The 14,365-nt window shown below is 39.2% G+C and overlaps 1 protein-coding gene across 21 annotated transcripts in view; it reads right to left on the reverse strand.

The window, feature by feature from the left end:
* The window catches only part of prom1a (prominin 1a), an 89,445-nt gene that overhangs the window by 32,257 nt on the left and 42,823 nt on the right, over positions 1-14,365 (reverse strand). For all 21 annotated transcript variants that reach the window (XM_078953830.1, XM_078953831.1, XM_078953829.1 and 18 more), the window contains one exon: positions 13,481-13,686. In XM_078953830.1, coding sequence (XP_078809956.1) covers positions 13,481-13,686 — 206 coding nt within the window. The remainder of the gene's footprint in view (positions 1-13,480; positions 13,687-14,365) is intronic.

Consider the following 14,365-nt stretch of genomic DNA (forward strand, 5'->3'; position numbering starts at 1 on the left):
TAATGATTCTGAGTTTGAACCAGATGAGGGAATAGTTATTCCTGTTCCTCCAAGCAAGACAGTCATGTCAAAGAATGGTGAAATACATTGGTCTTCATCCCCAAATATGCGTCAGACAAACCTGTCTGCAGAAAACAGAATAAAGACAGTGCCAGGGCCCACTAAGATGGCACTGACTCATGTGATTATGTCAATTCATCCAATCTAATTCAATTCAATTCAATTCAATTCAATTTTATTTGTACAGCCCAAATTCACAACAACAGTCATCTCGACGGGCTTCGTATCGGTAATTGAAAAAGTGAAACATAAAATAAAAAGGATCATGAATACATAGAATTCAATAGGAAAAAACTAAACTGAACTAACAAACTGACTAAACTAAACTGGCATCCCTGCCCTTAGACCCTTCTTCGCGGTACGAAAACTCCTAATAAAAAAAACGGATTCCGGAAAAAACTAAGAAACCTCAGGGGTGTCCACATGAAGGAGGGATCCTCCCCCAGGACGGACAGGCGATTTACCAGAACTCATAAAGAGGAATTAATTTATCTTACTCTACAACTACATATATAAAGTCCAGCAGACAAGCTTCATTCAGATGGAGTTGGGGGGACAGCCAGGTGCACCAGTCGAGTATGAATGAATTTGCACAAAGCACAGTGTGATGACTGGTCACTCTTGTGCTGTGTATATGTACAGACACACACACAACTTCATATTGCAATTGCTTGTCTGTTGTTTTTTTTTTTTTATGGTTAACAGTGCATGTATGTAAAAAAAAATTCAAGATTACATTTCAATGTTTTGTAAAACTATTGTATTTTATATGTTAGTCTTTTAAAAGTAATATAGTAGTATGAAATTTGAAAAAAGTTTGAACATATGCATTTTTAAGAAAAATGAGTGAATGATCTAATAATTTAACCACTTCCTGTTAGAGGTAAAGAACACAATTTCACTACATTTTTGAAAGAATAATTAGTAATGGAGTTATTGATGATATATTCACACTGCTTGTTAGGATTTTCTGGGTTTCAGACATTTTTTAATTAATAAAACATGCACTGGGTCAAATTGACCCAGGAACATCATCTCTGTTCCTCACAAATGAACATAACAGGAGGGCTAAGGGGAAACCATAGGGACTTAGAAATGGACATTCCTCTGCCGGTAAGGTAATCCATGTAGCGCTGTGCTGCAAAAGAGAAACAAATTTCTTCATATGGGTGTGCTCTGTAGCACAAACATTTGTGTGTAAATGTGAATAAAGACTTAAGTGGGTAGGGTAGGGTAGTGTCGTCTGTATTTGAAGACATAACTCTCTGCTTGGAGGGCAAAATGTAGGGGTAGAGAGAAGCCATAGGGGTAGGGGAAGAGTTTGGATTCGGCCTTTTCATTTTGGTTTGATAACAGCAGGCTTTGGAAAACTGGATGTAATTACCCTTTCATGTATAAGGTATTTTATAGTAATTTGTTTAACTGGCAGGAGGGCACAGTTGGCTGGTTTGTTTTCCAGGGGTCACAATGGGCTAAATCCAGTGTGGGTCCTTGGGAGAGACCCTTCACGCTGCTGCCTATATATGTAGTCAGAAGGGGCCCCAAATCTGGGCCCCCCTGTGCCGGTCTCCAGGGTCCTCTGGGTCTTCTGCTCCCTCCCAGCTTGGTTAGTAAGGGCAAAACTGCATGGCAAATTCTTGGGTGTGTGCCTTTGATTTATGTTTGACAGCTCTGGACTTAGGCTTTCAAATACTGTAATGTTTGACCAGAATCCTGATGACACACGACTCTTCCCTCAGGATGCAGATTCAGTGCAGTTGAAGAACACTTATGTACAGTGCACCAGAATGTGGGTTAACTCTGGGGGCTGGGGAGTGAGTGTTACATGCTCGAGTGGCTCCATAGCTTTTACAAACAGCAACAATGACCCGCATTCAGTCTGACTGTAGTTGCCAGGCTGGTGCAGTCACCTTTCAAACCCCCTCTTCTCCATTCAGACTACTGGAACTGGACCACTGTTGTCCAATCCCTAGAAGAGACACTAGTGTAGTCTACAGCTTCTGTAACTTTATTTTAAAACCACAGTTTTAAAAGCAGAGAAAAAACGTTAAGTTTGTAGTCTTCTTTATATTGAAATATACAAATATTATATGCCTGTTTGTGTGTGTGTGGGTGGGGTATTACTGCCAGGTGCTGGCCTGACCTGAATGTCACAAAGTGAAGAGCTGGTCAGATCTCATGGATTACAGAAGAACAGCTTGTCTTTTATGGTTCAACAACAACGACTGGGACAACTTCATGGACCTGAAGATCCGTTACCCACTTTAGAATAGAAAAATATAGAATTGAATAACTTTTTTTCTATAACAATTTTCACAGAAACAAATCACAAAGTGATTAACAACAAGACGGCATAAAATCAAACCCAAACACAGAAAGGTGGTCAAGTCCAACAAAAGTAAACGTACAAGTAAAAACATAATAAAAAAAGAAGGACTAAAATCAACTAAAAGCTCTCCTGAATACAAACATCTTGACCTGGGATTTAAAACACTCAGCGGGGTCAATCTGACACAGCGACAATGGCAGGGAGTTCCAAATAAGATGAGCAACGGCTTGAAAGGAGAGATCTCCTTCAGTCTTAAAGCAGGTTTTTGGAACGCTTATGAGATGTTGGAAGACCGGGTCGAAGAGTTTGGAGTTAAAAGCTCAGAGATGTACGTCGGGGTTTGACCGTACAGGGCTAGTAAAACTAAAAGTACTATTTTAAAACCAATTCCAAATTGAATAGATAACTAATGTGAAGCAGACAACAGAGGAGGGATGTGAGTCCGTTCACTGGTTCCTGTTTAAAGCCTTGCTGCAGAGGCTTGGATGAGCTGAAGATGATTTAGGGAACGCTTCTTAAAACAGGGAAAAAGAGTGTTGCAGTAATCTAAGAAAGAAGAAATAAAGGCATGCATAGTTTTTCCCACAATAAAGAATAAAGACTTAAAACAAACTCATTCTCCATGACAACACCCGTCCATGTAGGAAATAGAGCTGGGCACATTTCCACTCCAATCATCTTCCGACCCATTGTCAATGCGTTCCCAGTGTTCTTTTCATTATTATTACATCATTTTTAGCCAAAATGTAAAAAAAGCTGTGTCATTTTCTAGGACATAGTTTCTGCAGAGTGACAGTAGAAATTCACCTCCTAGTTGTGCGCAGGACTGTTGTCTCAGAAATAAGGCTCACTTTGCATCATCCCTTTGTTTACACTGTCTGTTCTGCTAGCTTGCAGCATTTCACAACTCCAACCTAAGGTGCAACAAAAATGGTGAGTAATATTAAACCTATCCAGCCGTACAGTTTTGAGCCAGATGCCAGCGCAGGATGAGGAAAATGAAGACATGAATGGATCTACTTGTCTGCAAGTGGATGCGTAGCTACCGATTGTAGTTTGTACCCAACCACCACAAGCTTTTTTAAATGGCCTTTTTTCATCTGCTCCCGATTCACAACAGAACACAAACGAGGGACCTTTCTGTGTGGAGTTTGCATGTTCTCCCCGTGTAGCAGGAGATTTCTCTGGGGACGCCGGCTTCCTTCCAACATCCAAAAACATGCCTCATAGGTTAATTGGTTACTCTAAATTGTCCCTAGATGTGAATGTGAGAGTGAATGGGTGTGTGATTTTTGGCCCTGTGACAGACTAGTATCACCTGACAAAAAAACTGGTTTAGAAGATGAATGAATGATGAATCTATCTATCTATCTATCTATCTATCTATCTATCTATCTATCTATCTATCTATCTATCTATCTATCTATCTATCTATCTATCTATCTATCTATCTATCTATCTATCTATCTATCTATCTATCTATCTATCTATCTATCTATCTATCTATCTATCTATCTATCTATCTATCTATCTATCTATCTATCTATCTATCTATCTATCTATCTATCTATCTATCTATCTCTCTCTCTCTCTCTCTCTCTCTCTCTCTCTCTCTCTCTCTCTCCCTCTTTCTCTCTCTCTCTGTCTGTCTGTCTATCTGAATCTATCTATCTATCTATATCTATATCTATAGATATATAGATATCAAGAGAAGTGCAGTGTGTCACAGGAAACACTCCAGTTTGGCGTTCTACTGCTTTAGCATGCAGTGAACTTGCATGGCAATTCTCTTCAACCCTTCAACCCTCATCAAAAGACGCTCCTGTTGAGAGGTCAGCTTCCATGGACAGCCAGGACGTCTCTGTATGATGGTTGCACTTCCATCTTTCTTCAATTTTGGATCACTTTTTCTATGGTGTATACCTGTTTGCTGGACACCTTTTAAAGGAATCAGTAGACTTACCTGTGGATGAATGTCTGTTAATTAGTACTTTGTAGTCTTACAGTTTTTCTCAGTCGCTTTAGTACAATTCTGAGATCAGAATGAAATTCCCAAAACTATTTGTTCAATCTTCACATCATGATGTCACTTGTGCACATCATATAAGCAGTTTCTCACTTCTTTGAACAAGTTGCAATTGCTTTGGTACATCCATGCAAATGATTATGTACAATTCTCTGCTCTTTGCTACATTATCAATTGTTTATGTCATGTTGATCAAAATGTATTATATAGTTCACTGTGCAATAGTCTTACTCCTCAAAACACCTAGTCATTAGTTCATCGTATAAGTCATTAACTGCAAAATGGTTGACCAAGTTGTCAAAATGTGACAAACATATTTCGCTGCGTTGCAAGAGAGGATATTCACTCTGATGTGGATGAGAATTTGTGGCCTAACATACAGGAACGACAAGAGGTGTAGGAAGACCACACCAATTTCTACTGCACTGCCTGTACTGTTGGACAGAATATTGTCCTATCTTTTTTCCCTTAGTGTTACTGTTTGCAGTGGGTTTTTTCTATGTTGGTATGACATGGTCTGTCAACAAATTACAATATGAACAATAAAAGTATAAATGTGAATCTTGTCCAGTCTCTTGCAATCAAACAAAAAAGGTGTAACTTCCATTTTACATAATTGTCATCAAACCTTTAGCCATAGTTTACATCAGAACCTCCCTCTAAAGTACACAGTTATATTGACAACACGACTAAGTCATTTGACTGTCTTGTTCGTAGACAATGACACAAGGACTTGACATTCTGATGGCACTGACATGTTCAATGACATAAAGACTTAGTTTTAAGAGATGAACTAAAGATTTTGAGCAAGTTACAGGCTTTTGCAAGAAATCCGTAGTGTTTTGCTGTTTGTACAAATTGTTTTGAGAAATGCACACACGTTTTTGCAAACTTCAATTCTGATCTGAGAATTGTACTAAAGCGACTGAGAAAAACTGTAAGTTTGTCTTTTCTCCTAAAAACATGAATGGGGTGTACTCATTTTGCAACATTGGCTTGAATTATTTTGTTACTTTTGTGTGAAAATTAACATATCCTGTTTGTAATCAATGGTCCACCTTTGTAGGTGTGTTTTGTAGTACAGTATTTCACAGAAAATGTTGATTCTGAAAGGACACTAAATGTTTTCTGACAAATGTAGTGGGGTGTAATCACATATGCTGAGTGCTGTATACCGTATTTTCCGGACTATAAGTCGCACTTTTTTTCATAGTTTGGCAAGGGGTGCGACTTATACTCCGCAGCGACTTATATTAGAAATAAATTGAAATAAATACATTGTTAACCCTCCTGTTATGTTCATTTGTGAGGAACAGAGATGATGTTCCTGGGTCAATTTGATGTTTGAGGTATGTTAAGTGTTAAGAGGATGTTAAGTGACTCAGAGAATCAGCAAACTTTTTTTTACAGTAAGATCTTGAAGGCTAACAACATAATATTCTATTTTCCAATGATTTCATAGATTCAGAAATGCAATAAAAATGACAACTGTTTCTACAAATACAGGATGAAAACAGAGTATTAGTTGACCAATGATGCTTCATGAAAAGAATAAATAAATAAGTTTGAGAAAAAATTACTGTGAAATTATTAGATAAACAGTCTGCTATGATTGTGTCATATAAGGTTGTGAAAGTTAAAATGCGACTTATAGTCCAGTGCGACTTATCTGTGTTTTTTTCTACTTTATAATGCATTTTTGGGCTGGTGCGACTTATACTCCGGTGCGACTTATAGTCCGGAAAATACGGTATATATGAATAATAATTATGGACTGTAGAAAAAGTAACCCTAACCCATTACAAAGCAAATACAAAATACAAAACAAAGAAACATGAGTACACAGAAGATATCCTTCAGTAGTAGACATGAACCAATGTTCAATAAACTTGTTCAGTAGACAATGGACCAAAGACATTTTTCTAGCACAAACTGAACATCATAAACAATTTCTTGCCTGTTGTAAGACCTGCTAGCAACAATCGGTGCTGTTGTGCCCTGGCTGAGAGTCATCATTAGTTGCGTTTCCATTGACAATAAAATTGTGCAAATTGGATTTGCAATAATAAATTCACATAATGGAAACACCACAATTTTGATAAACTTGAATTTGTCTAAAAGGTTCTTGTGATTGAAGGAGGTGGAAATTGACATATTTCATGGAAATGCTTTTTTGAATTAAATGAGTCACGTGACCAACAACTCTAAACAGGTAACCAGTTTGTAGATAGCGATAGCAATGCGCTTCTTGGTAGGAACTAGCTACTTTGGGCATTGTGGGCGCCACAAGAGGTCCCACAGCGTCACACAGCTCATCAACAGTTGAGTGTGTCAAAGGTAATTGTTGGATCCACAGCAAAATCACCAACCACCATATCCCAAAATCTCTTCATCTGTAGCCGCCCCCATGTGTAAGGAGCTTCCTGCTGTGTCTTATTCAGGCCTGTCACATCCGTCGCCATGTTTTTGAATGACTTATTGCATGAGTTTATTTGTGTTTATTCACATAATTATGATTTAATGGAAACCAAAAATATAATTTTTCAATCAAGTCTATCCGAATACAAATTCTTCCCGTACGGCTTCTTCCTACCCCTCCATACAGGGTTATAGAAAAATAGTGTCTTCTATGTCACTCCCACTCGATGACATCATCAATAGTCGTCGGTCAGCTACGTTAGAGCGGAGCTGACAGCACTTGGAAAATACATAACATCAGTTTTATAACTTTTAAAAGTAATCCTAAAACATTACATTTACATGTAAACTTCTGTACTTCAGAGCACAGCTACGTGCAGAAATGGGTTTCTCCTCCACGGCACAGCGCCACACGGATTACTGTACCAGCGGAGGGATACATATGCCCTCCGCCGGTAGGGTTTCCCATACAAAAAAGTATTTCAGACACCCCTACCCCCCCTAATGCCCCTACAATTGGAGGGATAAAGAGAAGCCGGTGGGGTAGGGGAAGAATTTGGATTCGGCCTTTGTTATGCTTCTTTCATTGTGCAGAGCTTCATATTTTTCCTTGCTAGATCACAGTCTGAACCTGACTTCTGGCTAAAAATCTGTCTTTTTTTATGAAGAATTTAACCAGAGAATAAATACTTTAAGCTTCTCGCTTTAGGGATTTAGCTGTGTGTTTCTCATCATGAGAACACTGTGAGTTACCGCCTGTTCTGCAGGACTTTAAATGTTCTACAGAACACTAGCTCCACACTGGCTGCCCAGAGAAGACATGACAACAGAAGCCTGAGCCAGACAGCCTGCAGGGCGTGGATGTGAAAGGTCACTGAAATACAAAGCTTTTAGACAACATTGGTGTTCATTTCATACTTTTCTTTCTGATGCCAAAAGCAGCAATAATAACAGAAACTGCAGTGGGGGGCCACTAAAAGAGTGACCTTTAAGGTTACCAAAGGTCAACAGGCTTCACCAACACACTTTACCTCTCACTGTCTGACAGTAAAATAAAACACAGAATTACCCCCCAAGTTCAGGCCTTTTATAAATGAAGACCAAGTGACATTATTCCTCACTTTTCTTACAGAAAAGAAAACATTTGGCCCAAAAAATGGCAAGAAATTATTCAAAACAACTAGGATGACACCAAAAATAATTTGTCCTCCAGCTGTTAAAAGAAGTATCATCTTCTAAACCCGTCACGGGGCTGCTGGAGCCTATCCCAGCCGCTCGTGGGCGAAGGCAGGGGAGATCCTGGACAGGTTGCCAGTCTGTTGCAGGGCCACACATCACACACTTACACTCACTCACACCAAAGGGACAATTTTGAGCAATCAAATAACTTATGAAGCATGTTTTTAGACGGTGGGAGGAAGCCGGAGAGAGCCCACTCATGCTTCAGGGTTCACCATTTTAGCAGACAAATTGGTTCTTGTTCTGAAAATCAACAGAGGATTTCCATGCGTTCTGACACTGATTCACACTCAGAGATCTTCTTTTGAAGCAGTTGGAAGTTTTGCACCTCAGTGTTAATGAATCTGCTAAAAAAAGCCTGTTTGTGTTGGAAGTGCAGCAGGCGTCAGTTTCTGCTTCATGCTGGGAAATTTGAAGTTGTCTTTATTTGACAAACAAAGTCATAACTGTAAAAGAAAGATTTTTTATTAACAATTCTTATTCTTATCTGTCAGTCAACATAACCATATTGTGATGTTATAAATAGACTATCAAAAAATGATTATGTATGACAGCAGTAAATAAAACAAAGAATAGGGAAGAAATCAGAATACAGACAACTGAAAGTTTTACATCCTTAAAAATGAGCTTCTCAACATGAGATCAATCTTTAAAACGAATATAAAGACACAAATTCTGTATTTTTATGTTGTATTAGGTAGTATTTTATAAACAGTAATATTCACAGCTCATTGTTACCAGATCTTTCGCTCCACATTACAGCAGGCCTTATTGTCTGAAGATATAATGTACAACACAGATGGAATGTTTTTAGAGACCTAGTCATTCTGCTTAAAGTCCCACTCAGGTTCTCTTTTTAACTATTTTGAAAGTGTTTGCAGTGGTCTTTTCATTATGATGATGCCGTTTTTAGCCAAAATCCAAAAACCGGTGTTGTTTTCTAGGACATAGTTTCTGCAGAGAACCAGTAGTTCATTACAAACGTACCTCTGAGTTGTGAGCGGGACTGTTGGTGTGGAGCATAGGCCCCAACCCTTTCTAGTTTGTTACCAGCTGCAAATGATGACAGCTGCATAGCAAATTTAAAGACAAATAACTTTAGCTCAAAGACACTCATTTAGGCAAATCCAGGAGATGTTTTAATAAACTGAGTGTTTTTGAACATTATTTAGTCTTTTTCAAAGATACTTAGAAGATACTTATATGAACTCTTACATAATGATGTTCTGTTATTAACTTCAGCATATTTTACATTTCCATAATATGCTGACAACTTTCTCAAATCAAATTCGGTTTTGTGCTTTAGTTTAGGCTAGAAAATGTTTTGTTCCCTGTTTCCTGCATTACATTAATTAGGCCACATACATTAGTATGAATACTATGAATCACTAAGCAGATAAGACTTTTTAAACTAATTTTTCTGGACACCCAGTGACAGAAATAGACTGCTGAAGTGCCTTCTGGGTAACAGCATGAGACAGGGCCCTTCCACTCGGCTGCAGCACATGTAGGGATCTTTATTTGTTGTTTTTATCGTTGTAAATCCACACAGGGTTCTAGTGGAATCAGACACGATAGGAACAGACTACGATAGCTGCTGCTGTTCTTTTAATATTGCATCTGGCTACACCACAGCAGGCGGACATGATCCAGCATGTTTGTGGAGGCGTGACGTTTGAACATCTGCAAATCCATGATGGTTAATAGGAAATGAAGGAGACAGCAAGATTTGATTCAAAAGAGTGTACACGAAAAAGATTGTTCCTCCAGTGAATACATGAATCTAATGGCTGAATGAAGACGGATAGTGTGTGTGTGTGTTTGTGTGTGTGTGTTTGTCTGGGGGTGGGATGGGGGCGTCAGGGGGACATTGCCTTTTGGTTTGTATTGGACTGACTTAAAGGCTATTCTGCCATTAAAAGTCTTCCTGTTCTGCTGCTATCTTCATCTCGACCAACGATGGCTTCAAATCCAGACCTTATTGACAGATGTGCTCTAAGAGGGACAGCCTGGCAGCTGTTGGAACACATCCTGTAAAGTCATTTTACTGAGGATGCAAAGACTTTCTGTCAGTCAAAAGGCCACAACCCCACCCATGCAGAGGTTCCCTTAGATTTGAATTGTAACCACAAAGGTGAAATATTTGGATACAGACCACAAGCATCTTTGCTTCTGTTGTACAGTTTGGCCATTTCACAACAACGTAAAAGGAAAGTAAGAAGCTTGTGTAACAGGTCATCTAGTAAAGTGTTTTTTAACCACTGTACACTAGAAGGCTGTGAGAGACGGTCAGGAAATGTCTTCAATTTCACCTAAACACATTAACCATTGCCAGGATATCAGCTGTGTGTTCTTCAGCTTTCACACTGAGTAGCTAAGAATATCAAAGTCCAAGAAAGACTGTTTGTTTTGTGTTTATTTGATTGCTATTCAAGACACCTTTAGAAGAAGGACTGTACCATGCTTTTACCTCAACTTTGACTTTAAGCAGTCTAATGCTCTCATTCTGGAAAAGGTTCCACCCCTTAAACTGTCTCCAGCAATCATTCCTCATCATGCTTCATCATGCACATCATCAGTCTAACCAAACAGACTTGGTTAGCGTTAAGCCAACATGGCTCATAAAAAAAACCTCTCAGTTCTGAGAAAAAACACAGCTAAAGGTCGTGTTTAGCGGCGTAGCTTCCAACGCGATCCAGTGTCAGACCGTGGGAAAAGTGCATGAAATACTGAAGCTTAAAGACGTCACTCTGTCCGGCTTTAGTGCCACCGTTTTTTAACTACATCTCCCATGATTCATTGGGTTAATGTGACACCATGTCTGCATTACTGTAAACTGTCATGAAGCACAATTTCTGTTTAAACTTCATCAAGCATGATGCAATTATATAATTGTTCAAAATTTACAGTTGCACAAACATGAGAACCATATTTGAAAAATTAAAACACTGTTTATCAAAGGAATATCATTGCAGTTTGTTTTTGTTTTCTTGGGGGGGAAAATATCTGATTTAACCCTTGTGCTATCTTAGATGACCCCCCACCCTTGCATTGACGTGTTCTCTTTCTGACGTGTTTGCTTAGCCTCAGACTCATGACAGCATGGAGAACTTGGTTCTCACATGGAACCTCACTTTGGTATCTTTTTTCCCTTTTTTAGCCTATCCTGTATTGTCCTTCTGCCCGTGTAGGATGTCCCATCTCTTCTTGGAGAGTAAATGTCAGTCCCACTTCTCCTCTGTTCCAGGCTGTCAGCTGTCTTGAGGCTTGGGCTCAGTGCTTTCCTCTCCAACCTGTACTTCCGTCATTAAATCTTGTGCTGCATGTCTGCCTGGTAGCTGGGGAGATTTAATATTAGTGGTGAAGATGCTTTCAGGCTCTTGTATCTGGGTTTCCAGGACATTGGTATAGAGTTTTGTTTGATAAGACAAAGGGTGAGAAAACATCAAATAATTGGATTCCCTTAGTTGAGCAAAGACAGCTCAAAGTCAGAGTTCACGCTCAGCAGCTGCTGACGCTGTAAACCAGAGAATATCTGTAGCGTTGGGTAGATTACTAGATCTGGTGGCAATTTGTGCTACTATTGTAAATAAAATAGTGAATTTTTAAAGAAGCCTGACGCTCCTGATGTGCGTCTATGGACAGAGAGAGACTGAGAACAGCAGTTAGGATGTAGACAATCAGAGGTCAAAAGGTCATCTCCAGCTTTGCTATGTTGTTTACATGCTGCTGCTTGATAGCCGTTCCACATTGTCAGTAAAGACCCACTGCAATGACAATTGTGTTTTTGGTGTTTTTAACTTATTCTTGTGGCATTTTTCTCATAATGGAGGACATATGTAGAGAAATTAAAATTCAAATAGCATTTCTTTATTCAAATTGTTGTGAATTGGGAGCACACAAAGACAATGACGAAGAATGGAAGAATGGAAAAGGCATTCACTTTTTCAGTGACATGTTCCACAGTTCACAGGCTACAAACTCCCAAACAAGGGGATGATGGTAAAAGGTCTCTGGCTTACTCTGCTTACTCTGCACCAACAGTCCCACAACTCAGAGGAGAATTTCTAACAAATTCCTGCCACAGAAACTATGTTCTACAAAACGACAGGTTTTTGGATTTGGACAAAAAACGGCATTATCTTAATAATGGAACTTTAACAGTTTTACAACAGCAAAAGTCTATAAAAAAACTAAGACCTTGTGTTTATCAAGTAGTTACATGTATTCTTTAAAGGTGAAGTGAACTCTTCTATGCAGCATTAGACAGAGGCTTAAAAAATGGGGAAGAATGGTGCTTCCTTTGGAAATCCAGGAAGTGATTGTGCAAAGAAAAAAGGTTACAGATATAAATAATGAAATTAGCATAGAGCGCGACCCTCCAGCTGAAGCGACCATAGCATCACTGAGATACTCATGTCCAAAAAGACCTTGGGCTGAGGAGCAAACGCTGCACTTGTTGCTTTAGACGGCTTTATTCACTGTGCGGCTGTGTCAAGAAGGGTATTCAGCATAGAAAGAACTTAACAAATGACTGAGCAGCTGAAAGAGAAAGACATTCAAAACTTTTCCAAATGTTCAACATCGTTGGGGTCCAAAAAGCCGAAAGATGCATAAATATACTTTTAAGAGTCTACATGACAAAAACAGCAGCAGTTCCTGAATAAGAACGCCATTAAAGTTCTGAATAACGACATTCAAATATAAATGTCATTGCATTTTTGACGGATAAATACCTTAGAGTAATGTTCCTTCAGAGAAATGCTTCATCTTCTGCAGCTGTTCTTCTGGTTCTGTTGAAGATTTCTTCCTGTTCATGTATTTATTCATGCATTTGCACGCTCAGGACGAGGATTACACTAAAAACTATCGTCTGTTGGAAATTCCTCAATACCATTAATACCACAAAAAACTAAAACTATTTAGAATTAATTAGACCAAAACAAGTTGAATTATTTTGCTTAATTTCTTACAGTGCTCTGAGGCACCTTGTGATTATCTTATGATTCATTTAAATGTATCCATAACTGTCACATAAACATCTTCTAAATACAAATCAAGTATTGAGGATTGTGGTTTTTCTGGACATCCTTGGTTTACAAAGTTCACACTGACATGATACAAATTCTCAGAAGAACTCTAAGGACGAATAACCCTGCAGGTTAGTGTGAGCAGAGCCCAAGACACACAGGAATGTACCATGCTGCCACACACACTGTACAGTAGGACGTCACCATAATTAGCAAACGGGGGGGATGGTGAAGCTGGATGGTTCTGTGTGTTTTGCCAGAGGAGGAGCATGTCAGAAGTCAGCGTGCATAAACTGAAGCGCAGCTTACATGCATTTGGAGTTGGTGCATGCACATGAATAATCTGTAAAAGAACATGTTTACATGCGTGACACTTACGTGATGACGAGCGACGTGGAGAAAAGGAGCGTTCCCAGCAGACCGCGCCGGCAGTCTGCGTTTTTCCTCTGGCGTTGGTGCATCTCGCCGCCGCAGTTGTCACAGCAGCGGCACATGCAGAAAAACAGCCCCACGACGGGCATGAGGACGGCGAAGAGCAGCCCCACGGCGGCACACACCAGGAAGCCTACCTCATAGTAGATGGCCTAGAGTCATTATAGGAGAAACATGAGATGAAGCCAGGTAGATTAGACAGAAAATGTTATTAAAAAAAGAAAACAGGAGGTGCAAAAACAACAGGGAATGGGAGTTTAGAATTGAAGGAGATGAGGAAGAATTAAATGCACAGAGGACGCAGAAAGAAGACAAAACGACTTTAAAAAAGAATCTGAATGTAAATGTTTTACAGAAATCTACTAGCTGGAGGAAAATCTTTTCTAAATGATGTCAATAATTGATTCCTTAAATGCATTATTTTGGAATAAATCTCAAAGGCTGACATAAAGAACGCTGCCAGGACTGTTTTGGCACACCCCAGTGAAAACAGAAAGAGTTGCAGTGACTTTTGCAAAAACATTTCAAAGTTTTTGCTTCCATTCCAGATGAAATTCACCGACAGCAACCGGATGGTGCAGTATGTGCTCAAAGGAATTAATCTTTTCTTCTGTGAGCCTCTAGGATTTTTGTCTCCCTGTTTATTGAAGAAGAACTGGAGCCTTTTTGAAGAACTGACTACAAAATGGGCATTCTCGGTGTAGAAAATACAGATTTGCTATGTGCAGCAGATACTTAGTGATACATTGAGCCAGAAAATGTCACCCAGTTCACAAATTTTCAACCACGTCCTAAAGGTTTAAGACGTGGATGACTTTTAAACCTCAGATT

Source organism: Oryzias latipes, chromosome 10 (genome assembly GCF_053564925.1).
Source record: "Oryzias latipes strain Hd-rR chromosome 10, Olatipes_Hd-rR_3.1".
Lineage (NCBI taxonomy): Eukaryota > Metazoa > Chordata > Actinopteri > Beloniformes > Adrianichthyidae > Oryzias > Oryzias latipes.